This window comes from Triturus cristatus, chromosome 12 (genome assembly GCF_964204655.1).
Source record: "Triturus cristatus chromosome 12, aTriCri1.1, whole genome shotgun sequence".
NCBI classification, from domain to species: domain Eukaryota; kingdom Metazoa; phylum Chordata; class Amphibia; order Caudata; family Salamandridae; genus Triturus; species Triturus cristatus.
The window spans coordinates 70276851-70303662 of NC_140595.1; the positions used below are offsets into that span (position 1 = coordinate 70276851).

The window sequence follows — 26812 nt, forward strand, 5'->3', positions numbered from 1 at the left end:
AGCAGCTACGACCATTGGTGTGACAGGTGCAGTGGCACCATGGCTCATTGAACCTTGATATGCAATGGACCTGCTTGGTGTATCCGACCCACACTCCATCGTGGCTGGCCTGAAAATATGCTGAAGCCCCTAGTCTGCCATTCTCAGACTCTTTAGCATTTTTCACCATTTCCACTTAAATGTTTAAAATTGACATCTCCGACTCTCATTATATTTTTAATATTATGGTGTAATTTTGTTTAAAGTTTATTCGGTTTGGGATTTTACTACTAGTTTGGTACAGCATAAATACTTTACACATTGCCCTAAGTTAAGCCTGTCTGCTCTATGCTGTAACTACCAGAGGATTCAGCTCTGGTTAATTTAGTGACTTTGGGGTTCACCCCGACAGGTTGTCATCATTATTCCTTCAGAAGGGAGACCGCATATCCCGAATAGTCCCCTTTTTTAAAGTAATTATTTCGCACTCGTTTCGGTCTGAATTGATTTGGTTTCCTAACGCTATTAGATGTTTTATGGCTAACAGATTAATACCATTAATATTTGCACACATCAGCTGTTGTAAAGCACCCTGACCCTTTCTGGGCCTTCTTAGCACTATATATACGGTGGGAAGCATCAGTATTCGACTTTCTTCAGGATGCAACATGCTTCTGCTAAATGCAATATCAGACCACTTTACCTCATCAGCTGGTTTGTGGGTATACAGGTCTTTTCTTGGTTCCTTTAAAAAATGGGGTGTGTTCAAGTTTGCACCCTACATTTCTGAAATTCAGATTTTTTTGGGGTGGGGGGGAAATTGGGACTTTCCCAGATATTCCACAAAATGTTGTTCTCCCATTTTTATTGCAAATCCCCTGATTTAATTGCTCAGACAGCAAAAAAGTTGTGAGAAGATTTGCTTCTTCTTATACATAAAACATGTTTTGTAAACTTCCCCCAGGAAGAATCAAGATGTTAAGATATTGAGTTCATGTCCCTCAAAACACTTCCCAAAAACCAGAGCGTTTCCATAAAAGTACCCGCCATATGTGTGCAGCCTAGTCCATCCTCTGGAGAGCAGTCAATGTTCAAAACAAGGTAGACTCCCAATCACTGTTAGTTGAATTAGTGGTTATTCCCTATTCATCACTGTATCATCTTTGAGTCTTTCCATGCTAACCCTATGGTTGTGCCAGCGATCCGCAATGCTATATAGATAAAATGTAGATGTGTTGCATACAACACATTATGGACCATGTGTCTGACTTTTGGCGCAATCACTCTAGCTACAAAGGATGCTTCTGAGGAGCTAAAAATATGTTCTGTTTTTAGCAAAACCTATCTTAAAATAATGTTCACCACACAAGGTAAAAAAAAAAAGAATTTAAAAAAAAGGGAGCAGACCGTTCTCGCAACCTTCCTCCAAGCCATCAAGTTTCGGTGTTGAGCTGCTATATCTTCAGGAGCATCCTTCAGGACTTGTTCTAGTAGGCACGTTTGACCCTTACCTCGTTGAAGGACACACCGATGAAAAGCAGCCCCAGTGTGGGATCAATTCAATAATGTTGGACTAGGGGATAATGGAGGGAAGATCACTTAAAAAAAGCAGGGGGGGGCAAAAACTTTATGGCACAACAGTCATCCACATCTAGTGTACTTCTATGGTCTCCCAAAATTAGAACCAGTCTACTGTTGGAAGAAAACAGTCAGTGCTGGCATATAGGGAGATCCGGACAGATCTCCGATCCAGGAGGTATTATTGAGCCAGATCAAACATCGAAGCAGAGCTACTGCAACTTCTACTGTGTACCGGTGCTCTACCGAGATAAGCGGCAGCGCCTTTAGGGGTAAGCGAGCACTGTCCTATTTGTCTCTACGGCCGAGCTTGAGGCACATAGACGGCACTCAGCAGCTCCCGCTGTTCTGCAGGGCTGGGATCACAGCTAGAACTTACTCCTTGATGCAAAACTCAGACCCATCAGAGCTAGACCAAAAGCAAAAATGACATGCAGCTTCACAAGTTCTGAAAGGAAACTAAAATATGGAAGCCATTTTGCCACTCTGAAGCTCTGTGTGTTAGACGTTATTACACCACGTGAGAGGTATCGGTATGTGAAATCCCACTAATACTCTTATATTTGGTTACATGTTTATAATCACCCACATAAAATAATTTTAACCAACCCAAAATAAGATTGAGGCCTGGCAGGCTACCTGCAGCTCATTGATGGAAATACAGCGTGCGTCACAGAAGTAAAACATTTGGACTGTACCTCATGACCGGCAGGCAACAAAAACATCTCTGCAACAGAAGTGTTAACCCACTGAGCTAAAATAGCAGTGAGGAAGAGACTGAGTCAGGGTAGAGGTAGGCAGAGAGAGGTTTAAAGAGAGAACAATAGTAAAGGGATAGGTCAAAAGAGAGAGAATGTTCACTTTCACTTGCAAGGTGGGACCCCGGGCACTTGCCCACTTTGTCCATGTCTAAAACATCTCTGAGCAAGTGTGTTAAAGTAAGTTAACTGCTACTCCTTTACCCTGAAACTTGCTGGATAAACAGATCCCAGCAGCAGGTGTCTGAACCCCATTGCTTCATGAGGGGGGCCCCCACCTACCTTTCAACTGGCCCCACCCTTCATGGCATCATTTTGGACATCTTGGTTCAGAAGCAGACTGCTTGAGCCCACCATTGCCACTGCTTAAAGATGGTGATGACCAGATGGGACGCAAGCGACATCCTGAATGACACTCTGGCAGACTAAGCATGTTCGGGTGACCTGTATAAGCATGTGGTTCGAAAGGTCAACTCCAGGTTAGTAGAATCAACCAATAAAAGCAAGTTATCACGAGGTAGGGGATTAGCCCCAAAGTGAAGAGGACTCATTTGGTCTGAACAAGTTAACACCAAAGGACAATGATCAACTAACGGCACTCTTACGAGCGAATGATTCAGCCCTACTCAAGGGTTGCGGTGGCCATATTTGCATACAAACCCCACCCATAAGGGAATTACTGAAGAAGGGGTGTGGTCATTTATCCCCTCATCTTCTTTTTTACCCCTCGGTGATGATATAGTCATCTACTATAATGCTTGTTTTCCGAAACCACTCTACAATGTATGAAGGCGACAATGTTTCTAATGTTTTGATTGCCTGAGTGCCAGTTATACTAGAATTGAAACGAATGGCAATTTTGTTTCAGACTACTTGACACTTACTGCTTTGTTAGTACAACTTGGTTTCTATAAAATTAAAAAAATGCTTCAAAAAATAAATAAAAATAAAGGAGCTTTGGTTTGAAGAGGGACCAAGGAAGTGGGATGCAAACTTGAAATTTGCAGGAAAGAAAATGTACCAATGATTCACAGATCCGGCATACTTTGATGTTAAAGGTTAAATCATCGTCAAGATTAAGGGTATTGACCGTACTGTTGGAGACGCCTTAAGGGTGGTAGGGTTCAAGTCATCTTGTGCCAAAAATATATCGACTGAAAGCAAACTAATATACTCAGTTATTAAAGGCACTGCCTTACGCCCCAGTCATCAGCAATTTCAGAACACTTCTGTCGGGGTCTGACCAGTTTAAGAAAAGACCCCCAATCTTATGCTAATTTTTTACCCACAAGGTTCAGGGTTTTCTAGGCAAAAATAGCCAAGCGTCTGACTGCACACTGGCTCTGCAGAGCCAAGCAGACATTTTCCACCATGAAAGGAAAACCCTAGGGGTCCCCCACCAACGAGAAGATGGTCTTCACTCACAGTTCTATCTTCAATAGGAGTACGTGGCATCTTTAACTCATTTCTATCATATTTTAGAGGAATCTTGTTTGTGAATTTCTAAACCCCAGGTAAGCGGCACCTTTGTTGTGGTTATTAAGGTGGGTGGCTGCAATATGGATTCCACTACACACATGCACTTAAACCAGGAATTTCCAACACCTCTTCATCGCTGCATGTTGCGTCCCTCTCGGTCAAGTCATGGTTTTCAGTTGCAACGCAGGCACCCTCACACTGTAGCAATGGTCATCCCATTTCAATGGATGGCAAGTTTATTTTAAATCCTGAATGTGAAATCAAACAAGTTTCTCTGACTTGTCAAATGCAGTGTTAATTTGCATTGGGAACCATGGTTATTGGCAGTGGGACAATTGGGCGGCCGTGTAAGAGTCCTATGAGTTTGTGAATCGCAATTCGATGCACAAATGCTTTGCAGCTATTTCTGCAGTCGCAAAGCATGGCATGGCATGATTAAAGTCTCCCATGGGCTGATGGTAACTATTTGCAAACTCCAAGCCGCTTGTAAAAGATGCATACAATGGAACGTTCCGGCGCTGATCCTACAGACAAATGCAAAACTCCTTGCGGCCATGCAGGAAACTTCTAATCCTAGGGTTGCTACTGGCTAAACGTAGAATTGTGATCGGTGGCTATCCCCAAGGGCCCGAAAGGGGAAGACTGGCTGAATGGATAACTGCTGAGGGCTGTCATATGAAATTAACACGCAGGGATGAGAAGCTAGTACATATGCACTAATCTCATTGCAAGATGGTATGGATACTGTTAACTGCACCCACTATGTGACCTGAGCTGGGGAAGGTGGGGGGGGGGGGTAGGAAAGAGGATTGATTTCCACAATGTCTTCATGAGATACGATCATGTATTTGGCTCTAGATCATTGAATGTTGTATTGCTCATTGAACTTCTAATATAAATTATACTTTACACAAAAAAATACAACAAAAAACACTCCTTGAGGCCACATTCTCAATGTGTCAGTGTATCACCGTGAACCTTTAAGGAGAAGGAGTTCATAATTTAGTAATCCAGTTCGTCTCAACATAAGTAATCTAGTGGACTGCTGATTTTAGTAAAATAATCCCTTTTACCGCACAGTCACTTTCTTTCTGCTTTTTTTTTTTGTAAAATCGTTTTATTGAACGGTTTTACAAAATAATCACAAGTGACGTTATATTTCTCACATATATCAAGTATAAAGACAACAAAAAAAGATGATTGCAGCTCCCATCAGGGACCAAATAGATGAATAGTGTTCCTAATAAACTGTGACACAGCATTTTCACGGAACAGCAGTTTCACGTTAATTACATCAATCCACTCTGGCATCCACAGTCAGCCAGAGGCTCACACAAGCCTCCCCTGTATTCATTCGAACCTCCCCACATTTTGTTCTATTTATTCGGGCAGCCCCTCCCCACACATACGGCTTTCTTTGCCAGTATGCACCAGTCCATGTCTTTCTTCCAATCCTCCAAACTTGGACTCACATCCATCCTCCACATGCGGGCTATATTTCGCTTAGCAACCATTAGTCCAAAGGTGACCCAAATCCGTTTCAGAAGGGTAAGATCTGATTCCTCCCACACATTAAGTAGGCATAGTTTAGCAGACAATGTCAGATCACCTACTACCACCTCGCAAAGACAATCACTTGTGCAGTCACTTTCAAGCATTCCTCGCCTCTCCCAGAGAGGATGTGGTAACACAGCCTCTTCTGTGCACGAGGACCCTCTGGATCTTTTCAGCCTCATGCACAGATGTAAGAAAATGAAACTAGCCTCTTGCAATTCATGCTTTTGGGTGAAATGAAAGAAATCCACATTAAAATGTGTCTGTACGAATATACCTTCAACAAACAAGTCACCATCAACATAAATCATTCACAAACGTTTATTTCAAACAGTTAATTTGTTTCCAACCTACATTTTATGATAAATTTCACACTAACTGCACAGAGTACCTTCTGAACCCAATACTCGGATATCAGTAGGGGTATTAGAAAGGGTCTTGGAAGAGGATCCATTAATGTTATCTGCTGAACTAACACCAAGATGGCACCATGGAGTATCAGATTTGGTCTTAAAAAGATCCACTAAGGGATTAGCAGGATTTTTATCTTATCAAGTGTATAAAGACGAATATACAAACAATTGCATCACAGGACATAGAACCTGATAGACACAGATTAATGTTACATTTGATACCCGACATATGTATTGGATTAGTTAAAGTCAAATCCCTACTCATCTACTACTACTTAACCAGATGATTTCCTTTATAAGTGCTTCAGTGAAATTAGCACCGCAATTTAACAGTCACAATTTCTATCAATTGCAAAATTCTAACAATTCCAGTGTGAGTGGACGAACACAGCCGAAAAAAAGTACTGTGTCAAACAGTGTCCATTTATATACAGATTGATTCTTTACTTAAAATGAACCTACGAAGAAGTGCGTATTGCTAGTCCAAACAAGCGTCTTTCAGGGCATGGGATCTGTGCTTTAATAAGGTCTGAACGTCCTCTTTGATGAATGGCACCCGACAGAAGAGATCTGGCTGTCATCTGTATGGATCCTCAAACAAACAGAAAGCATGCCTGAGCCTTTGCAACTATAGATCCCCCATGCCTGCAATCACCAGGTTTAAGAAGGCAAGTTAAACAGGAGCACCCATACACTCTTCTCAAGCTTAGAATCCATTACAAGCAAGCCAAAAACCCAACGTAAGCCTGGATCGGACCATGAGAAAAGTTGCTACAATCTTGCATGGCTCTCCGTTGGGTCATACACGGACATCTTACAAACTGTTCCTTGGATAATCTTGATCGGTATTTAAGTGCTATTGGGTGATTACAGAATATAAAAATTCAGTGTCGTAGCACTAATTTGCCTCTTCCAATACTGTTGTGGAAACCCTTGGAGCCATCTGGTCCATGCGGTAGACGAATTACTCCAGAGGGAAGAAAGGATGAAGCACCTCCTGAAGGTTTGAAGGGCATTTGCTTATTTTCCATGAGCTTGCTATACGCAGCGGCTTTTCGTTGTTTAACCCACGGGCTTCCAGAACTTATCCCACTATCGGAGGAGTAGTCTGTGAACTTTTGCATTTCAGGGCTTGTGCCATGGGTGGAACATCCTTTGTTTACTTGCTCCACAGCCAAGGGAGAAGGGTAGTGGGAATGGGCAAAGAACTTGCGGGTCAAGAGGGGACTTGAACGGGGGCTGCTGAATGAAACTGGTTTAAATATGGCTGGACTGCAAACAATACCATTAGTGAAGGCCGAAGCGGATAAGCATCTACTCGTGAAAACAGGAGAAGCCGGTGCACTGTCTGACTCCGAAGAACTGTAGAGTGAAAGATCTTCGACAGCATGCTGCAGTTGGTCGGCAACTCTGGTCTGCTTCTTTGTAGGTTTCTTATCCACAAACCCAGCATCTTCAAGTTCTTCCTTTTCCTCCCCATTTTTCTTTCGGGCACCTCTTTCGTTGAGAAGCACAACTTTGATACTGGCGCCATTGGTTGAACATTGATTTCGACTTAGTTCTTCGTGAGCTTTTATGGCACTTTCAAGGCTTTCATATTCAATCAGAGCACAGCTCTTGATGTTCAGCTCTGGGAACTTCGATAAATATTTTTTCACGTAAGAAGGAACCTCTTTACCGGGTTTCAAGACACGTATAGAAACAATGATACCATAAGGAGAGAATATCTTAGTGACTATTTCTATGGTAGTGTTGTGAACAAGACTGTTCGGAGCATGATCTTGCAGAACAAAATCCCAGGCTAGGAGAAGCTTGGTTGGAGCTACCCCGAGAAGAGACTCCGGAACTGGAGACTTTCTTCTGACTTTTGTCCCCTCTTCATTAACCTCCAAATTGTCTGAAAAGTTGAGGGCAAACAGAGTTGTCCTCCAGTCGCGAGTCAGGTATTTGACCTAAAAAAGGAAAACAGATCAGTTCAGCACTCAATTCATCATCATCAGATATAAGGCAAATACAGAGTCAAGAACTGATTTTAAAAGCAATTAAACATAGAAATGGTGCAAACCCAGTACACAGAACACTGTATTGTAGTTAAAAACATGAGGAATGCAATAAGGAGCAAGGTTGGACTGGCTGCACCGGGCACCGTGCATTTCCCCAGGAGGCTGGAAGGGTATGCACCTGGTTTTGTTACTGGGAGCTGGTTTTTCAGCAGTGCTACAATATCCACCTCCACTAACAAAATCAGCAGGCCAGCATAATCCACTCAGCACTCACTTTGGTTTCCATCATCCCGGTCTTTTAAAATGTTAGTTTTAAAAGCACCCGCTGCAGAGTCCCTTGTATATTCAGCAGTTTTCAGCAACAATAAAAGTGTCACGATATTTCTAGTGATTAATGTTCCTGCTGGAGAGAGATCAGAGTTTGGTCTACTGGCAGCTTTGCCTCATCTAAGGTAGGGCAGAGGGTTAATATGCCTGCTGATAAGAACTTTTACTATGCAGATCACAGAACAATATTTTATGTGGATTGCTCAGTGAGTTAATGCTTTATCACAGATACTTTTGTTGCTTGTAGTTCATACGTTACAACCCTAATGTAGCACAGTAAGCTTGAACGTCCAAAGAGCTGCATGTAAACTGCATGCTAAAGGTTAGAATGTTAGGTTTTCCCCAGTCTCTCATTATCCTAATGTTGTCAAAAAGGGTTTGTTTGGGTAGAAATCAATTCTTATTAGTGAAGCCAACCCTAAACACGGAGTTACATTTTGAATACTGAATATGTGCTTCTCCAGACCAAGCGCTCTTAAAGGCCTACACCTCGTAGTCCCTTTGGTCTTATGTAACATTTTTTATACACTGATTGACACACATTATTCCTTGTCTCTAGGAGTGTGATGTAAAGTTCTGACACCCTACACTGGCATGAGAGGTGCTAAATGAAATGCATGTGAGACAGGGGGCTATGGAGAGAGGAGGGGCACTGTTGGAGGGTGATGGTGAGGGAATCATAGAAAGGCCCCAACAAAGATGGTCGTATCCTGGTGCACTGTAAAGTCACCATTTACTATGCCTTAAAAGCCAATACTATTGACTATATAATGAAAAATTTGTTGTAGAATGCACCATTTTTTCCCCAAAGTTTCTTGGTAGGGGGGGGGGGGGGGGGGGGAACTCCTCTAAACCCCTCTTGTTGTGATTAGGCTCGCTGTGCAACATACTCGGGTTAGTCGGACACTGCCAGGGTTGCTTTGGGTCACCAGTGCGGATCGATAAGGAGAGCGTATTCCAAAGAATCACAGGGACAACACAAAATGTTTAATAACTCTTCCCTATTGGAACATAAAGAACCAGCCTCCAGTTTACAGACCAAGAGTTTGACACAAAACATCTACCTACATGCCAATACCTCAGATTGAACTCAAATGGAAAACTTATCAAGTAAGCAGATTCATGCGAATCCCTACCAGGTTAACTAGATCAACACCCGGTACAAACCCAAAACCCAGTCATAGGCAGCAACAAAGACTTCTTAACAAGTGCAAACTTCAAAACGACAAACACCGCTAGAGTCAGTTGAGAACAATCACTCACTTCCCCTTTTATACAGTAACATACTATAGTAACTTCTGAGCACCTTTGATTGGGTCTGGCTGATATAATAGTTATAAGCCCTCTCTCTATGCCACTCCCAGACAGATATGTGCCACGATCATGAATTGCCTCAAAGATCACAAATGATCCAATTGTTAGTGGAACTTTGGTCAAACTAGCCGGAGTACCGAAAAGCCCTAAAATATGTACCAGTTCAGTACCTCAAGGATAAGCACTATGAACTTCTTCTCAGACTGGCCCTCCTCAAGGAGAATGAAGTCCATCCAGCCCTTCGTCACCTCGGCTACTTTTATGCTTGTATACATTTCAAACAGGCAATAAATATCTTTAATGATCTCATTATGTGACCCTTTGTAACCACAAAGGCCCAGCTATTCCTAGAGAAAGAAACATGCCGACCAATCCTGCACGTACAGCAGAAAACTGCATCACTCGCCCACCTTCATTCGTATATAGCCCCAGAGAAGATACTTTAAGTTTACCTTGCTGATGCCCTTGCTTCCAATATTTATCTAAGCAAATTAACATCATGCACTTTTCACTTTTAGCTGCCCAACCTCTAAATCACTGGGAAAATCGTGTAAGAATTCAATGTCAAAATAGAATTAACTTGTGCCCTCCTTATCGGAACGGATCGATACATCTAGTGCCCTCAATATGCCTCTCTAGATGCCTTCAAATCCTCCCACCGGTCTTCGAACCAATAGGTAAATATGATTTTTCAAAACAAGCACAAAAATCAATCATAAGCTTGTCGCAATATCCCACACCAATAGGAACAGGAATCAATCCTGTTGATTGGGAGTTTGTGATGGATAATATAATCATTATTCTTTGTACTGGAAGCTAGTATCTTAACCACCAAACAACTTAATCAAGTTTTTGATACCATTTTCATTTTACTAAAACAATTCCCTTGATTTTTATGTAAAGCGTGAGCAGCTCATGTGCTGCTCTACGAGGTATGCTGTTTTAAGGTTGGGACATGAAGCTCCGCCCACATTTCTCATTTGCTTGTGTCATTGTCCACTGTAAACTGTGGCTGTTCATTCGTCAATAGGCTTAGCAGTCCCTCCTTAGTACGGCCTGGTCTCATTTTGTAACCTTCCATGGAGACACCCCGTTACGTGTGTTGTTACTCGGTAGGCTTTAATTACAGCCTCCGAACACTGTTTTCTAAAATAGCTTTGTCCTGTCTGCTTCTGCAGGCGGAACATACTCTCTAATGTTTTTTTTAATTTAAATTTGTATAGCACGTGCGCCGCACACATTTGCAATACAATAGGTCTCGCATCTGCAGAGTTTAAGCTATTGGCATTGTAAATGACATTGCCTTTTATGTATCTGTTTTATAAACAACACAAATTAAAGGCAGTCATTTACATAGCCAATAGCTCAAACTCTCGTAAATGCAAGACCTCTTGCATTGCAAATGCTTGATTTGGTTTAACTCCAGTTACAACTTTACTGTGAATAAATAGATCAGCATAGAACGCTATACTTGGACGGCGGCCATGAAAAGTACATTCAAATAAATTGAAATACCGAGGAGACAGACACCAAACACAACAAGATCTTTAAGAATCGGAAAACTACTAGTCAACTAAAAACTAGAAGTAAATCAAAGATTAGAATCAAAGGAATCGTGTTATTTTCCTACTGATATACAGCAATAATGTCCACTGCTGGTAGAACTGCTTCCCTCAACCCGACACAGGCACCAACCTTTGAACCACTGTCTATGAATGAGAGTCTCCCAAACAATCATTAACGCTTGACAGATGTATACATAACCTCAACTCCCCTTTCATGTTCTTCGTCATTTTTTGTGGCCGCCTGACATGTTCACTAACCCACACATACTTTTTTTTTTTAAGATATCCATTATCATTACTTACCTTCTTAAAGGAAGTTAAAAGCTTGATGCTGACAAATCCCATTTTGTTTTTCTGTACGTGCTTCAGAAGGAAGGCATCTCTTGCTAAATTTTCATCAGAAAGGTAGAACTCCACTTGGGAAACCAACTTTTTAATCAGATTTGAGTCAGGTAACCCACAGTCAATCTCCAGGGAGTCCTCGTCAAAGGTTTCGCTGAGGTCACAAAAACTCCTATAGAATGATAAACAAGAATTAACTGGACTGCGGGGTCAAGGAGGGCTTATAAGGACGGTTTAGATAGGCATTGATCGCCAAATTTATTCCCAGTTGGTATTAAACATTGATCCAAGCATTTCAGTAAAGCAGGTGTATTCTCAGCATGTTGTCCCAGGTAAGAGGGGTCTATTTACAAATTGCTAAGACTCGCAGTAACTAAGGAATCTTTCCGCCACGGTCCATGAGGCCCAATACCACTGCAACACATCTCATTTTGGTTCCCTTTTGTAATTCCAGGGTGAAAATAGATCAAACTGAATCCTTAGATAAATTTACATGGTTAAGGATTAGTTCAAGTATTTCCAACCCTTCTTTGGTTGCCACAATGACTTAACATTGATTTGTAAACAATAAAATATGCCAAGTACTGCATGTTTTTTTACACTATTTAAAGATTCTAAAATTAGACCTAGCGATAGATTTTACTTAATGCACTTCCCCCTGTAATCTAAATTATGGACCAAAATAAATATTTAAATGTACCTTTGTTGAAGGACAATGCGAGAAGGAAAAACAGGTTACTGTGAAGGGCTAGACAGAGTAGGATGAAAAATAGAGAGGAAACAGATGATGAGGGGGGCAAGTGTATGACCGATGAATGAGTGCATTGGGTAAAGAGTGGGGGTGAGACTGGTATAGAAGAGCCAACCTCACATTAAGGGTAGAAAAGAGTAAGAAAAGAAGATCCGATCCTTCTGAAGAAAGGAGGAGCAAGGTGAGAAAGAGGAGGTATCCAGTTATGAATGGACCGATAGATTGAGAAGAGGCGTAGAAAGATGAACATATGGACATGTTCAGGACGGTGGCCAGGCCTTGCCTTGAAAAATGCCAAGTCAGGGTGACATAGGAGAGAGTATATTATAAATAAAGGGTAAAGTAGAGAAGCGGATAAGACAAAATGGAAATAAAGAATGGGCAGTGTAAAAAGGAGCAAAGAAGTTTGTTACAATTGTTAGTTCTAGACTGAATCACAGTAGAAACTTACAGATTGGCATCTTCTGAAAATTATGGCGACATGTTGGGTTCATTTTACAGCAATAGATACAAGTAAAGCATGACCTACCCCTCAAAACTGCTGCCATGGCTGTCCTGTGCCAGATGGAATGAAGGCGGGTTCCTTTCTCCAAAATGGTGGCCCTGATGGGTGTCTGTTCCGTAGTAGAGTCTCGTCTGAACTTGAACTGGAGTGCTGCGCACACTCTTGTGGGAGCCCAGCCTTAGAGGCAAGGACTCCACTGAGGACATGATGGCCCCTGACGACAAGAAGGGAAGGTTACATTTAAAAAAAGAACCTTGTTCAAGTGACGAAGCGCTGTATGGTCGGTAATAGAGAAAACTGCAATGAAAAGACTGTAAAATGTGTGTGAACACAAAAAACGTATGGAACTTTGGCACAATGTGAAGAGTTTCAGAAGATTGGGTAGGAGAGCCTGGGCGAGTCGGAGTGGGTGGAGGTGCACAACCAGAGGAGCCAGGGCGGGTTGGGCCCTACAGCCAGAGGAGCCTTGGAGGGGTGGGGTGGGGTGGGTGCACAGCCAGAGGTGGCGGGGTGGGTTGGGCCCCACAGCCAGAGGAGCCTGGTTGTGGTGGGTTGGGCCCCACAGCCAGAGTAGGAAGGCCCACACCACAAGGTGCCTAGGCAGGGAGGGTCCTGGGGGGGGGGGGGGGGGTCAACAGTGCAACGAGTCTCGGTAGGGTGCGTAAGTGGGCCACAGCACAGGAAGACTAGGCAGAAAGGGTCTTGGGTGGGACCCACAGCGCAAAAAGGCCGGGCGGAGTGTATGGCAGGGGTCTACAGGACAAGGAGCCCACAGATTGGTGCCTTGGCCGGAGTGGTCCAGGGCCGCCCCAGCCAGAGGACCCTGGGCGTGGTGGGCTCCTAGCAAGAGGACCCTGGGCGGGATTGGTCATGTGGTGGATACATATCCAGAGGAGCCTTGGCAGAATGGTAGTAGTACATCTTTATTGCTTGATTATCAAAAATCATTGCAAGTAAAACGTTTTAAACTAATACAAAAGAAAACAACACTGTTCCAAATTCATTTAACAATGGATACCAATTACAAATAGATGTAATAATCTCTCTATCCATCTTAAATCTAAAACCTGCAACCAGTCCGACTGATGGAGTATCTACAAAATAAAATCACATTACACGGACAGGGCTGTACAATCCATAAGGTGTAGAAAAACTGTAAAAGAACAACTGACTTTTTAACACTCACAGTTGGGACTAATTGCCAGAACAGCAAAATTAACACCCATTATTAAAAAATGCCCAGTTCATTGATCCTATACCAAATAAATTCCATTGTGCAAATAGGCAAAAGAAAAGTCCAGTTTCAGGAAATCGCTTAAAGCAGAAAACCACAGCAGCATAAACACTAATTCATCTACAATATCCTCATTGTGCAAATAAGCTATAGACATGCATCAAAGCTTTCAAAATAACTTAAGCTATAAAATACTTTTGAACGCCACCTGTGTAAAAAAAAAAAAAAAAAAAAAAAAAAAAACAGCAAGATACAGGTTAAGCAAGCTGAGGTATATACTAAAGACCAATTGTCTAAGGCTAACTCATTTCAAAAGATTTATACAGAATGAAATCCATTGTATAAACAAACTATGATATCCATACTGTGCAGCTAACATAGAAAAAAAAAAAAAACAGGGTTTTCACAATCGCATTTGAATCGGATTGCCATAGCGGCAACATTGACACTGTATCATACAGAAAGTACCTTGCAAACGCCCTTGTTGATACTTAATTCTTTAAGGCGCCCCCTAGACTGCCAACCCCAACTGTTTTTCCGCAATGGCCAAAAACGTTATAAATTGGCAAAGCAGGGGAATCGAGTGGCTGGATAGGCATAAGATCAAAGCCCGACAAGCCGATCTTACCCCGGCTTTAAGAAACAAGGGTTTTAAAAAAAATGCTTAGTATGTTGAGCAGTATAGGACACGCACACACTATGTGCAATAAAGTTTCATGTGACCATCCACACAATCTACCATTAGTGCTTGGCCATTGCTATAATGGGTCAGGTGGGGGCTCAGAGCCGTCTGGGTGTGGGGGGCCCACAGCTAGAGGAGTGATGAGAAGGATCTGTGGTTTTGGGGGGGGGGGGGGGGGTGCCCAGAGCACAAGGAGTTTGGGCAGGGGGGGTCTGGTGGCCCAGAGTCTAGGAACATAGGCGGTGAGGGTCTGAGGGCCACAGAGCAGGACGGTGGGCCGACATCACAGAGGGCGGTTGGGGAGGGGGATCCACAGCGAGAAAAGCAAGACTGGAGAGGGTGGAGTCAGGAGGGGGGGGGGGGGTCTACAGCATAAGAAACTTGGGCAGGAGGGGTCAGCAGCGTGATGAGCTGAAGCAGGGGGTCCCACAACGCGAGTAACCTGGGCAGGGTCAGAGGGCGGGCTATGGCACAAGGATTTTGGGCACGATATAGGGGACAGACAGTGGCCGAAGTGCATAAAAAAAAAAAAAAGCATGGGAACTGTGATCCTAAGCACAATGGGGGCAGATCAGGGAGCGCAGCGTCAGGTTTGAACACATAACTAAAAAGAACAAAATATTTATTAACTATATTGTAAGACTTTCACCTAAAGGGACCAGTGTATAATATATTATGTTTTTTGGTTTTTTTTAAGTTTAAAACATTATTGCTTTTGTGATTGTATTTGGTCTCCTCTGTGTTTTCAAATGTCTTATTCACTGTACTGTAAGTTCATGTCGATACAAGTTAATAAAAAGAAGTAAAAAAAAATTAAAAAGTTTTAAAATACATGCACCTTCAATGTAAAACAAAAAGCAAGTTAAACTAATCTTCGCAGTGCTGGAGACCCCCCTCCTTTATTTTGAATTAACTCAAGAGCATCATTGACCAAACAGGAATGGTTGGTCTTTGACAAGAAGTATGGGAACCGTTTTAATAAAATTAAAAAAGCTTGGGAACTTTGTTCCCAATAGTTCCTGCTCACTTCAGCCTCTATGCACAGCACAAGAAACCTGGTCAGGGTGGCCGGAGGGCCCACAGGGGCCTCCAACCTTTTCTGTACTGAGAGTTACTTATGTTCAATGAAACACATGGAGAGCTACTTACATTATTATTATGGTCAGTATCTGGGAATGGGAGCTACAGGTGCTGAAATCTGGGTTTGCACGCGAGGTAATATGCAAAAGCGATTTCTCAATTGTGTTGTCGGGTACTGGAACATGCTTAAATGCCACTGCTTGACAGTCTCTCGTAAAAGGGTGTAAGCAAGCACTTTGGGTTGCTTTTTGGGGGGTGGGGGTGGGGGGGGGGGGGAATGCACGTGTTTGGCACCTCATGAAAGTTGAAGTGTGGTCTCTAGAAAGACTGTTGTATCAGGACACGAAGCCACATGCCTTTACAGTACAATTTAAAAAGGTGTTTCTGTTTACAGGTTTATATCCACAGACTGCGTGCTGTGCAAAAGTCTCCCTGCTATGTTTTCAAAACCCTGCATAAAAAAAAATAAAAAAAATAGCCTGGACGTAAACTTTTTTTTTTTCCTATGCCCCTTCTACATGAGAAAGTATAATCTATATATATAGCCATTTAAAGTCAGATCTACATTCACACCAATTAATCCAAGAGATTTGATTGATGTTTTCAATGAACACCTAATTGGGGAGATCAAGAAACTACATCGTAAGGTGCAGAATGAGAAGAATAAATACAACAAAAAATCCATGGAGTACCATAAACTCACGTAAAGACTCAAACGATTTCTCCATAGTCATCAGAAACGCAGACAAGGGGGGCAATATGGTCACCTGGAAGAAGACTGAATATCTAAAAGAAGCCCCGTCACAGCTCAACAATACTGAACGTTATACAAGGGTAAACGGAGCAGATCTAAAAAGAATACATAAACTTTACTATACAAAACTATCGTCCTGGAAAACTAAAAGTTTAATAACTAAAGATGAATACAATTTCTTGAAAAATGACTTTCCTATCACACCATCAATGTATTTTATTCCTAAAATACATAAGGACAAGAATAAACCACCTGGTAGGCCAATTATATCGGCTCGGAGAAGTTTGTTGGAGCATACCTCACAATATGTGGATTTTTATTTACTAAGCCATGTGCAAGGTCTAGCCTCATATGTAAGGGACACAAGTGACTTTCTATACAAACTAAAAGATGTGGAATGGCAGGAGGACTACATGATGATGGCACTGGATGTCACATCACTCTATACGAGTATCAAACACAATGATGGTCTAGAAGCCCTGAGATATTATTTAAGATCTGACATATCAGAATTAACAGAGCACAGCAATATGCTAATAGATATGGTTGAATTCTGCCTGACTAATAATGTTTATGTTTAACAACTTGCATTTTCAGCAAACAATGGGAGTAGCTATGGGAGCCAGCTTCTCCCCCAGCTATGCCTGTCTGCATATGGGTAGGTGGGAGGAGCTGGTTCTAGCTAAAGAATTCAAGGAAATTATGAAAAACAACATTATTATCTGGTTACGCTTCATTGACGACCTTATTATATGGAGGGGTACGGAACAGGAGGCACATAATTTCTTAAACCAGATCAACATTAACAACTTGAATTTACATTTTACAGGCACTATCAATAACATATCCGTAAACGTTCTTGATACCAGCATCTATATAGACAAAAAGAAAATTCAGACTAAATTATATCGCAAAAAGACAGCGGGAAACTCCACACTACATAGCTCAAGTGCCCATCCCCGACATCTGATTAACAGTATCCCCTACGGGGAAATGTTTAGACTCAGGAGAATAAACAGTAATGAGAGTACCCTCAAACAAGCACAAGACCAAGCAAAGAATAGATTCCTGGCTAGGGGTTATTCACGCAAGACAATAGAAGGAGCCATTGATAAATCCATGAACAAGGATAGATCTGATTTAATTAAACCCAAACCAAAAGACCAACCGTCATCATCAGTAAATCATATTGATGACAATACTAAAAATGAATTCAGGATTAGCATTGACTACAACAAACATAAAGAATTGTGCAACATCATTAAGAGCAACTGGCCTCTAATACTAAGCGACTCAATTTTAGGCCAGTCACTACCTAGAAAGGTATCCATTACATACAAAAGAGCTACATCAATGAGGGATAAACTAGTATCAACTACTCCTGAGGTTATTGAAACTTGCGGGTGGCTAAAAACACATAATGGATTCTTTAACCTGTTCGACGCTTGTGACGGAGCGGTTCCGTCACGTGCGTCGGTTGCGCTGTGCGCATGACGGAACCGCTCCGTCATGGCCCCGCCCGCGCACGGAATCTTCAGCGCGGCGCGGAAGTCCGCGCCGCGCTGAAGGGGTTAAGTGCAAAACTTGCAAGTTGGGGGTAAACAAAAAGTCATACATAACACCTTTTAATAAGGAGGAAATCAAAATAAAAAAATTCCTCACTTGCAAGACAGAATATGTTCTAATATGTCCTTGTGAGCTACAATACGTTGGTAGCACCAAACTTCAAGCTCACAAACGGATTTTACAGCACATTAGAGCTATCAACCACCATGACAATACATATCCTGTAGCGAGACATTTTCGTGAGCATCATAATTCCAACAGTCAGGTCTTAAAATTCTTTCTAAATGACTCAGTACCTCCAAGTAGACGCGGAGGTAACAGGGAAGCAAAGCTGAGAAGATTGGAAACACAATATATATTGGAATTAGACACTAAGACCCTAGGTGGCCTGAATGCTACGGAAGATTTCTACACTTGCATTTAATATATTGTTTACACTAACTGACATGGCTCTTGATATCAGCAATATATTTTAAGAATTTTTTAAATATCTGAAGTTCTAGCAAACAAACTTTTAATGAGTAGATATATCTCTTTTATGTATGTATATATATATATATATATATATATATATATATATATATATCTCAAGGCATTTGTTTTGCACAACATATTTGAGATGTATGCTCCTCTCAAAAAAAACCCTTTGGAATAACTTTTGAACAATACAAACCTTTTACCTCAATTTACCAATATTAATTGTGACATATACCGATGAATGAAAAATCATGGGAATTACAGAGACCGATAAAGTCATTGGTATCTTGCAGTAACTTTAGTCAGGTACACGTTAAGAATAATGTCTCAACAATTACAACATATACATCGACTTAAGAAAACTATAAAAGCATTAGTTTTATTTATTATTTTTTTACTTTAACTCCAGCACTTGCATTTTTGCACGGAATTAGCACATTTTGCACAATAAATGTATTAGACATACATTCCCAAGTCCCTAATATCAGCCCATATCATGCTCACAGGGGCAAGGATGAACAATACAATATGAATTAATACTGTTCTGTTTTTTATCGCATTCAAGCGAACAACTGAAACTTTATTTATAATGAATAATTAATAAAATAATTTCTACTTCAGGGCAATGTGGGACAAGAAAATTAAAATTTGCACTATGACAACATGAATTACAATATAATCGCAGGTTCACGAAAGACAATAGACAAAATAAGGGTGAAAAGAATTGTTATTTTATACTTAAGATTCATTGACATTGAATCTAAGTACTTTGCACTTATGTATAACCCAAGCACTATGCCAAATTTTGGCTACCATACATACTTTACCTGCATACTGAGGGTAAGATGAAAGATATTTAGAACAAATTGCATTTATGCATGTATTCATTGGTGCACAACATTGTCATAGAAGCAAAGAATGTTTTAACCTCTAGGTCTGCTTCACAATCCGCATTTATGCGAGAAATCAGTTTAACGTGAACAAAAAAGATACTATACATCTACTACGAATATATCGAAATGCGAGTAGAATTGACAATGAAATTTTGCATTTACGCATTTTATTCCTGCGCAAGAAATTGTTATCTAAAAAATTGTATAAACACTTTTTTACTGGGAATGTTTTTACTATGTCTATGATCACGTGCAATGAATGAACCCATCACTAAGCACTATATCACTTTAAAAATGCATTGGCTGTAAAAAAACGACACCATGAGATCAAGACTCGAAGGAGTTGAAACGCGTTATGGCGGCATCAATGAAATAAAGAAATTGGCATCAAGTTTGTGGTCCGTGACCGTGTGTAGCAAACAAGGCAGAGACGCTGCGGATTCGTATGTATATATATATATATATATATATACACACACACACATTTTTTTCCCCCTCTACCAAATAAACGAATATCCCGGCTAAAGTGGCTCGTCTCTGCACGAACATGGTTTTTCATCGGAATATAAAAACCATATCCCTGCAACCTAACAATAGCTATTCATGTTATCAAGTTTCTCACATACTCCCCTCTAATGATCACAGCTACGTCATTAACCTCTTGAGTGCCCATGACGAGCTGGTCTCGTCATGGGCCGCGGTTACGCTGTGCCCATGACGAGACCAGCTCGTCATAAACCCCGCCCGCTAATGAAACGCCCGGCACAGGGCGGGGAAAGGGGCGGGCACTCAAGGGGTTAATGTACAACAAAGAAGCTAGAGTAAACGCATGGAGTATTTTCTTTGATAGAACAAGATTAATTCCAATACCAAGGGATTGACTGCTAACATTAGGCTCCCAAGTAGCGTGCTGCTTGCCGTAAAGTGCTGCAATGCCTCGTCAGGGGTAGTAAGTGATATATAAAATGCCATTTCAATACAGTACAGCACAGAAATCTGGGTCTGGAACAGGCTGATATGGTCAGAGTCTAAGCTGCCTGGTGGTGCAGATATGGCCCCTCAGTGCAAGTAGGGGAGCAGAGCTTAACTTGAGCCGGTGGTTTCCGGTGCCTAGCACCGGCAATTAACTGTCAACACTGCCAGTTATCATAGCTGCCACATGGTGGTGCTGTTTGTGTGATTTAGAGAGAAGTAGAACAGTTGTTTTATTAATTCAATGCACATTAAAAACAACCAATACCGGCCGCCCAAGCCATTCTTCCAGCATTGGGGGCCTTGAACAGTCTGAATTGTCACACTTGTAGCAGCGTGATGATTAGAAGTTGTGTAGTAGGTACTGTGATGACAGCACTGACAGGGGCAATGGACGGTGCAAGCTGCAGTGGCCCCCTGACGAGGGCCCTGGCACTTATTTCTTTACAAATTAAGCACTGGTAGGGAGGGGCCCACAAGGAGAGGAGCAGAGCAGGGCCACAAATTGAAAAGCCTTGGCAGGAGGGGCTGGCACCGGCAGACTGCGCAGGCAACCTGGGCAGAAGAGTGCCAAAGTGCGCAGACAACGCAGTGCCCAGTCAATGCCACATAGGCCAACAGCCTGAGGAGCCTAGCGGGTGAGGAGCCTTCTGAGGGGGTTGTGGGGGGGGGGGGGGCTAGTTTGGCAACAGCACAATGAGTCTGGGGGCTGGAGGGGGGCTGCATGGGCAGAAAGCACAGGAAAGATAGAGCAGCACATGGGCTGACAACTTGATGGATGCTTTCGCGTAGAAACAGATGGTGTGACGCATTATGGGCACCGACCCACCCAGGGAGTGAAGCTTACAGAATTTGGAAATACTGAGTGGAGTGTGGCACAGGTACAGACCCTCTTAGCCTTTGGAGACTTTGTCCCCAATGACTGTAGTCTCAGAAAAGGGAGAGATTTATTGCACCCCATATATTCCGACAATGCATGGATTACAACTGGTCATGTGTGATAGGCTGCACCTAGCTGCAATGTCCGACATCAATATGTTTATAACAGATTTTTGTGTTACCACAACCCGCATTTTACATTATTTAACAGACTTTTCTTCCACCAGCAAGTCTCTGTATATTTTACATGCGCCACCTGGTCCTATTTTTACTTAGCATTGACATTCAGAAAGCTGTTAAAATAGTAAACATTTATTTACATTAACTTAAGGCAAAGAAGGTGTCCCGACCCACTCACCTTTAGAAAAACCTCTATTTTAAAGACATTATGCAACAAACGTAAAAATATGGTAAAAGCTCTTAAGAATTTAAAAAAAGTTTATTTCATTAACTTACTGAAATGTGTGCACCTTAGTACACCAGGTTGTACAACTGCGCTGAAAGGCATGTTGATAAAGTAATACTTCTCAAACATGAATTTGGATACATTCATCCCTTCCCCACCCTGTCAACAATGCCATTGGTGAACTCAGTTGTCATGTCAAGCCACTCTCTAGCCTTGCTTACTAATATACATGTTAATAAACCAAACACGAGGTTTGTACAACGCGCATTCCGAGCTCATATTTCAAGGTGCAATTATATATCATAATACAGGAAGTCGAGGCGAAATAGAACAGTTGCCTAGGATCACACAGTTTGGTCAAGTAGGGAAGCCGGGACTGTCGTCTACACCCAGACCATGCTTTTTGGCCCATTGCTAAGTGTTTGCGATTACCTCTCAATAGTTTCTTTCAAGAGGAGGTCGCACATAGCGCTGGCTCGGATTTTAAATTTACCCGGGACTTTCAGCGTGTGAGGAAAAACAAACGAAAATGTTTATACACCAAGCATGAAAAACACTACTGCAAATACAGTTGTCTGCACTGCCCCAACATATCAGTTTTTTTCCAAAACGAAATTCCGAAAGAAATAAAACGCCTTCAGTAACACGTACGAATAACGCTTCATAGAAAAAAGTTTTTGAGCCATTTTTTGTATCAGTGTTTGAACGATGCCGGGCGAGGGAGTTTGAACTGAAATGGAGGCCTTGGGAGTTTTTCAGCGTCAACAAGACCCCTCACCGGTGCTAAATCAACAAGCATTGCCCTTAGGGGCCTGCTCCGTGCATACTATATGAAAATATGTTCTGTTATTACAAATTAAAATGTACTCTTTCCTACAGTAAAGCACGGGACACCTTGGTGAAAAAACTTTCATTAATAAATAAGTGAGACTTTTATATGCAATATGTTAAAGAACACTTTCCTATTGGACGGCTTCCAATGTCAGGTGATGTTGGCTACAACTGTTTACAGATTTAAAAACATGAGCTTTTTAAGTAGACGATAAAAGTTGCCACAGACTGTCACTTACTCAGTAAAGTTACATCCCCGGCTGCCCTTCAAACCTTGACACACTGACCGGAAATACACGTTTGAAGCAGAAACATTCCCTTTCTATTAAGAGTTCACCTTATTTGCATAATTGATTGAGGACAGCTGCAGCAGGCGCGCTCCCAGGCTCTGGGCATGGAGGGGTCCACGGAAAAGCAATGTTCCTGCAGGCCTCAAACATTACAAGTATCTTTAAGTTGACCGCTGCCTCTTGCGTCAAGGGGGACTTGGAGCCAGGGCTGGGTTTTCAGACAAAGTATTAAGCACCATTGGCGCATATGTACAGTGAGAAAGGCCAAACTACAATTCCCGGCATGCATTACATTGTTTGTGGGGGAAAAAAACATGTCGGACTGAAAGCCCTTTTGACAGCTATGCTGACAACTATTTTGACGCGACCTATAAGCAGAGGTTAAAGGTGATTCCTGATTAGACAAAATGAAAAGAGCCTTTGTAGCTGCCTACAGTCAGCAGAGCTTCCACTTTGCTCGGTCCCTGTGTGTGAAGTTGGGCCAGTCCATTTTTTTCAATGCATTCTGGGACTTGTGGTCCTGGTTTCACAGTAGTATATTAAACAGGTCGACTTAATAAATGGACTAGGAGAACTTCGCATGGTCCTGTAAAGCGAGACAGCTCTCGGTATATTTTCAGTTTAAACCAAAATGAAAATGCAAAGTGTTTTAGCACCTGCACTCTTGAATATACAAATCTTACACTTCCCACGGGCACACGTGCTGTCTTGAACTATGTATGCTGTGACTTGTAGGCCCGTACTTAAAACCAGAAGAGAGAAACTACAAGTCCCAGAAAGCTTCTGGCTGGTGAATGAAAGACCTGGACTGGCTGAAAAACCATTTTTAACATGGATCTAGTTGAAAGCCACGTTGGACTGCTTTCTGGGAATACTCGGGAACCCTGTGTCAGCCGTTCCAGCTCTGACAGGACAGAGCGATGTCATCTCTCATCTGGTGTTTTATTCAGACCGCAAGTTGGCCGTGTGATTTGTGAGATCTTCATCCAGCCCTTGTGTCTTAACTCGTGTTTTTGCATGTGTATATACATACATGGGTAAACGTTTCAGTGAAACACGATGAATGGAGGAATTAAAATATTGGTGAATGGGTGAGTGAAATGATGTATGGGAGGGTGAAAGGATGGATGGGCGGATAGATGGATGGATGAACAGATGGATGGTTGGATGGATGAATAGTTGGATGGATGGACTGACAGATGGATAGACAAACAGATGGACGGATGGATGGATGGATGGATGGATGGATGAATGGATAGATAGATGGACAGACAGACGGACGGATGGACGGGTGGAGGGATGGACGGATAGACAGACAGACGGCTGAATGGATAGATGGACTGACAGACGGACGGAGGGATGCATGGTGGATTAATAAATGTGCATATGAAGAAAGTGTGGTTGACTGATGGAACCATAGAACCCAGACCATCAAGCCTTATGTACAGTAGTCCATGAAATACTTTGTATTAAATTCTTGACAGGCGTAACATAGATACCCTCTAATAGTAGTTGTGTGGCGGACCAGGAGTGTCGACTGGAGATCATGGCCGCCACTGAGATTGATTGATGTAGGTCATTTCATTCTCTTTACTTTAAATCAAGACCTTTTTTAACGTATAGGTTTGCATTTATTTGTTTTATTTTATTTTAAAAGTTTTATATAGCGCTAGCTTGACCCGTAGGTATCAGAGCGCTTTACATACATACTGTGAAGAAAAACAGACGGAAATTGCATTACATAGTAGGCAGTAAGGAAGCAAAACCAGGGATAAAAAAAAATACAGCATGGAAGATAAGGTGGTTAACACAGTCAGGTAGCCAACTATCCTTGGATGTCAAGAGAGAGGAGTAAACTCGGATATCAAAGTCTAGGTTAGTTGACGTTGGTCAGGAAAGTATTTGTTAAGGAGATGGATTGTCAGGTCCCTTTTGAAAGAGGAGAAGGAGGGGTTGCATCTGAGGACTATAGGGAGAGCATTCCACATCCTGGGAGCGTTGCCAGAGAACGATCGGTATTGTGTGGTTTTCTTTTTCAGTTTCGGATGAATAAGAAGGAGTGAGTTGGAGCTTCTCGGCGATCTGGATTCACCTGCTCTTACCAGTTTGTTGTTCAGGTAGTTAGGGGCCGGAGAGTGAAGGGTTTTGTGTGTGATGCAGGCCAGTTTGTAAATACACCTCCCTTCCATGGGAAGCCAGTTGAGGGAGTTGAGAGCTGGAGTAATGTGATCAAATCTTTTTACTCCAGATACGAGTCGAGCGGCCATGTTCAACACTGCCTTTAGAGGGGCTAGGTGAGCTTTTGGAATCCCTGTTAGGATGGCGTTCCCGTAGTCGATTTTAGAGAGAACTAGGGATTGGACTACTGTCTTGAGGTCATCATGGGGAAGAAAAGGTTTCAATTTCTTGAGGTGTTTTAGAGAGAAAAGAGCACTTTTTGCAGAGTTTTTGATGTGGGCTTCCAAAGATAAGTTCTTGTCAAGGGTGATGCCTAGAGACTTAACTGAGTCGGATAGGACGATGGGGCAGTTTAGGGCGACCAGATTCTTGAGCCACTCTTGGATTGGACGATGGTTGCTTTTTGGAGAGAATAGGATTAGTTCTGTTTTATCTGGATTGAGTTTTAAGTGGTTAGCGTTGAACCAAGTTTGGATCTCCGTTAGAGTAGCATTGAGGTGTTGGATGTCGCTGGGAGACTTGATTTTGAAATAGATTTGGGTGTCATCAGCGTAAATGTGGTAATTCATTCCAGCTTTTTTCAAGATGATTGTGAGAGGCTCCATGAAAAGATTGAAGAGGGCCGGGGAGAGGATCGAGCCTTGCGGGACCCCAAGTGTGACTTTTGTTGGCTTCGAGAGACAGAAGTTGATTTTAATTTGTTGCGAGCGGTGTTGAAGGAAGGAGGTGAACCATTTTAGTACTGTGCCATTGATGCCGGAGTGCTTCGACATAGTCTCCAGAAGCGCTGGATGATTTACTGTGTCGAATGCTGCAGATAGGTCAATAAGGATGAGTAGGCAGGCATCACCTTCATCTAAAGCCTTGTGAATATCGTCCGAGACGTTGAGCATAGCTGTTTCCGTGCTACAGCCTTTCTTGAATCCTGATTGAAATGTGTCGAGGAGGTTGAACTCATCAATGTGTTTGTTGAGTTGGTGGAGAACGCATTTCTCCAATGCTTTTGCAAGGAATGGGAGGTAGAGATAGGTCTGAGGTTGTTGAAATCATTAGGGTCGGCCCCTGGTTTTTTGAGAATGGGTGTGATTTGACCAAGTTGAAGGGAGTATGGGACACAGCCTGAGGTGAGAGAGGCGTTGATGATTTTAGTCCAGAAAGGGGAAATGGTGTGGTTAAGTTCTTTCATGAGTGTGGATGGGATGGGGTCCATAGTGTGGGAGGAAGGTTTTAGGTTCGAAATTATACTAAAAACCTCATTATCCGACACTAGCTCAAAGTCGGACCAATGTGCATTGTTTTTTAGCTGGAGGCAGACCTGATTGTCCTTGGTAAGGACTCTTTCTGAATGATCAGGGGTGGTTAGAGAGGGACAGGTTAAGAGGGAAGGAGGGTTAGAGGTTTGGATGAAGGATTGATCAATTTTCGAGACTTAGTTCCAAATGTACTACCACCTGCTGAAGTACCCTTTAACTGCTGTTAGAGAGGGCAGAGGAGCAAAGGGAGTACCCTAACAATCCACTGTCTTGCAGTGGCACCCAAGACACTGCCACAACAGTGGTACACTACTACACACACCATAGCTGACCCTGAACTGGGAGAAAAGGTCTCACACCTGATGTGCTGTAGGATCCTGTCCCATAGATAACCATGTAAAGAAATAGGGCTCTCTCTGGTGTATATGAGGAAGTGGTTTGAAATTTGGTTACAGCCATATCCTGCAAGGAAGACTCATTGACGATCCATTCTCTATAAGGTCAGCATACATAAAAAACATAACGTGTATTTGTAAAGCACACGTTCACCCAGAAGGGTATCTTGGCGCTGAATAATAGATGTGTGTTATTACCCAACGGTACTCATTTTATTGACCTCAGATGGTTGAAAAGCTGAGTGGACCTGCTGGGATTTGAAATTGTGACCATGAGGTTGAACACAGGCCCCTGAAGTGGATGCATTAGTCCACTGCGACACCTGACCCTGCTTACCTGTAGCCAGCCTTTCC

The 26812-nt window shown here is 42.3% G+C and overlaps 1 protein-coding gene across 1 annotated transcript; it reads right to left on the reverse strand.

The window, feature by feature from the left end:
* Positions 1-5655: 5655 nt before the first annotated feature.
* On the reverse strand, positions 5656-22652 carry LOC146772533 (la-related protein 6-like). Its single transcript, XM_085638093.1, has 4 exons — positions 22582-22652; positions 12593-12782; positions 11274-11484; positions 5656-7713 (listed from the first exon to the last, which is right to left on the reverse strand). Exons 2-4 carry the CDS (start codon positions 12772-12774, stop codon positions 6646-6648), a joined length of 1461 nt encoding a protein of 486 aa, XP_085494219.1. The 5' UTR covers positions 12775-12782; positions 22582-22652; the 3' UTR covers positions 5656-6645.
* Between the last annotated feature and the right edge of the window lie 4160 nt (positions 22653-26812).

Coding starts and splice junctions, on each gene's coding strand:
- LOC146772533 (XM_085638093.1), bottom strand. CDS start 12,774: ATGTCCTCAGTGGAGTCCTTGCCTCTAAGGCTGGGCTCCCACAAGAGT. Junction 11,485..12,592: donor CATGGCAGCAGTTTTGAGGG/GTAGGTCATGCT, acceptor ATCATTCTATAG/GAGTTTTTGTGACCTCAGCG. Junction 7,714..11,273: donor TTTTAACTTCCTTTAAGAAG/GTAAGTAATGAT, acceptor TTCCTTTTTTAG/GTCAAATACCTGACTCGCGA.